This window comes from Austrofundulus limnaeus, unplaced genomic scaffold (assembly GCF_001266775.1).
Source record: "Austrofundulus limnaeus strain Quisiro unplaced genomic scaffold, Austrofundulus_limnaeus-1.0 Scaffold681, whole genome shotgun sequence".
Classification (NCBI taxonomy): Eukaryota; Metazoa; Chordata; class Actinopteri; order Cyprinodontiformes; family Rivulidae; genus Austrofundulus; species Austrofundulus limnaeus.
The window spans coordinates 16,151-18,425 of NW_013953083.1; the positions used below are offsets into that span (position 1 = coordinate 16,151).

Sequence of the window (2,275 nt, forward strand, 5' to 3'; positions counted from 1 at the left end):
ACATTCTGAAAACAAGATGATTATTCTTACACAATCAGTTCTTGTTTAGTAAATCAGTCTGAAAACAAGATCAAAAAGACTTTTTGGCTGATATAAGATTTTAAAACTTGGTTAGATGGACAGTTTTTGCTCGTCGCTCAGTCTTTGAAGAAGCGGCTCCAGGCCTGCAGTGTCTTCCCTGAGCAGATCCCGATCCCGGACGTGACCCCAACCATCAGGGTCATCAGGTACTTGATCAGAAAGACGGTGAGACTCGGCGAGGTGGGAGTTGGATTTCCGGTTGGACACGGGACACCGAAGTGTCTGCAGGTCCGCAGGCGCCACGTGGACTCCCAGTCCGACCAGAACCTCTGCTCATACAGGTTACAGGCGATGATGGCAATGTTCGGAACCACGTACAGAACTCCGAACAGACCGATCCGAACCATCAGCTTCTCCAGTCCCTCGGTCCTGGTGCCGGTCTGCTTCATGATGGACCGGATGTGGACCAACGAGASGAAMCCGACCAGCAGGAAGGTGGTCCCGACCAGGAGGAAGCTGAGCAGCGGGGTCAGGACGAAGGTCCAGAGTGCATCAGTAGGTCCTACGTAGCAGACCCCMGTGAGCAGATCCCCCTCCACCTGACCCAGGACCAGGACTGTGATGGTCTTCACAGCCGGAACCACCCAGGCTGCCAGGTGGAAGTTCTGGGAGTGGACCTCGATGGCCTCGTGACCCCACTTCAGCCCGGCAGTCAGGAACCAGCTAAAGGACAGGATGACCCACCACACAGAGGCGGCCATGTTGAAGAAGTCCAGGATGATGAAGAGGACCGTGCAGACCTCCTTCCTGGTTCCCTGGACCAACAGCCTGTACCCGTCCTCCTTGAACCGGTCCACACACACCGCCCGGTCCTCCAGCAGAGACCCAGCCCCGTAGACCACCCCCACCATGAAGTAGCAGCCGGACATGAAGATGACCGGTCTCTCTGGGTACTGGAACCGCCCAGGGTCCAGCAGGTACGTGAGGATGGTGAAGAGAGTGCTGAGRCAGCACAGAACAGACCAGGTCCCGACCCAGACCCGGCTGAACCTGAGGTCCTCCTCAGTGAAAAACATCWGTCCCCCGGGCTCTGAGGGCTCACAGGGAGTCCCACAGTCCTCCACCCCCAGGAACCGGTACCCCAGGTAAGGGGGTACCTGAAGCTGTGGGGGGCAGGTGATCCAGGTGGTCTGAGTCGGCTCAGAGGTGGAACTATTAAAGTCACTCATGTTCTGACCCACACAGATCTCCCCGGACCCGTGGACYGGGAGGTTCTGACAACTCAGACTCTCAGGCCACCAGAAACCGAACCTGTTCATGAGGTCCTCGCAGCCCCGCCGAGCCCGCTCACACAGAGACCTGCAGGGTGGGATGGCCCGGTCCAGAACTGTGCACACCGGAGCGTACATGGAGCACAGGAAGAACCGGAGCTCCACGGAGCACCGGACCTGGACCAGAGGGTAGAACTGGTGGACCTCCAGCCCGGCCTCCTCCTGACTGCTGTGACCCAGCAGGTTGGGCATGATGGTCCGGTTGTAGGGCAGGTCCGAGCAGAGCGGGATGGAGATGGACTGACACAATCCATGATCCGGGACAGAGATCCAGTTCTCATACTGGGCGGTGCCGGGCTGAAAGAGGAGCAGAAGAGTCAAAGTGGTCCTCCAGAACCAGCAGCAGGTTCTCATTGTAAAGTTCACGTAGAACAAAAAAGTTCTTAAAGCCTGAAAGAGGTTTTTATCTGAGAAATATTCAAACTGAGCCGGATCTGCTGACTTGGATCAACCAGCGAAAAGAAAAACCCATGAAGTTCTTCACTTCCTGGTCCAGACCAGAGTCCAGACCAGAATCCAGACCAGAGTCCAGACCAGAGGTTCCTGCAGGGTAAACATCTCCACCTGGTCTTGATGAACCCAGACTGAACGGGTTTTACCTCCTGAGCAGAACCATCMTCCTCCTGGAAAGTCTCTTCTCTGATTGGTTCATGCAGAGAGAAAGGAGGCGGAGCCAAGTTGAAAGGAAAGCTCAGTTTTCCTCCTGCTGATGCTCCAGTAAAATAAAATACAATTAAAATTAAAAGTTTAACTTCATGTTTTTAACAGTATTATGTTGTACTTTTTACTACAGAGACTCTAAATCTGAACAATAAAAATAAACATTTAAAACAGCTTCCTGTTTAAAAAAAACATGAAGAAATCTAATAAAAATAAATACTTTTATGATGTCCAAATTTAAAGAAACCAGAGAAAAATATTGT

The 2,275-nt window shown here is 52.8% G+C and overlaps 1 protein-coding gene across 1 annotated transcript; it reads right to left on the bottom strand.

Annotated features, from left to right (window-relative positions):
• Positions 1 to 91: 91 nt before the first annotated feature.
• LOC106531850 (frizzled-7-A-like) lies at positions 92 to 2,002 on the bottom strand. Its single transcript, XM_014027782.1, has one exon. The coding sequence runs from the start codon at positions 1,704 to 1,706 to the stop codon at positions 138 to 140; it is 1,569 nt and encodes a 522-aa protein (XP_013883236.1). The 5' UTR covers positions 1,707 to 2,002; the 3' UTR covers positions 92 to 137.
• Positions 2,003 to 2,275: the final 273 nt, after the last annotated feature.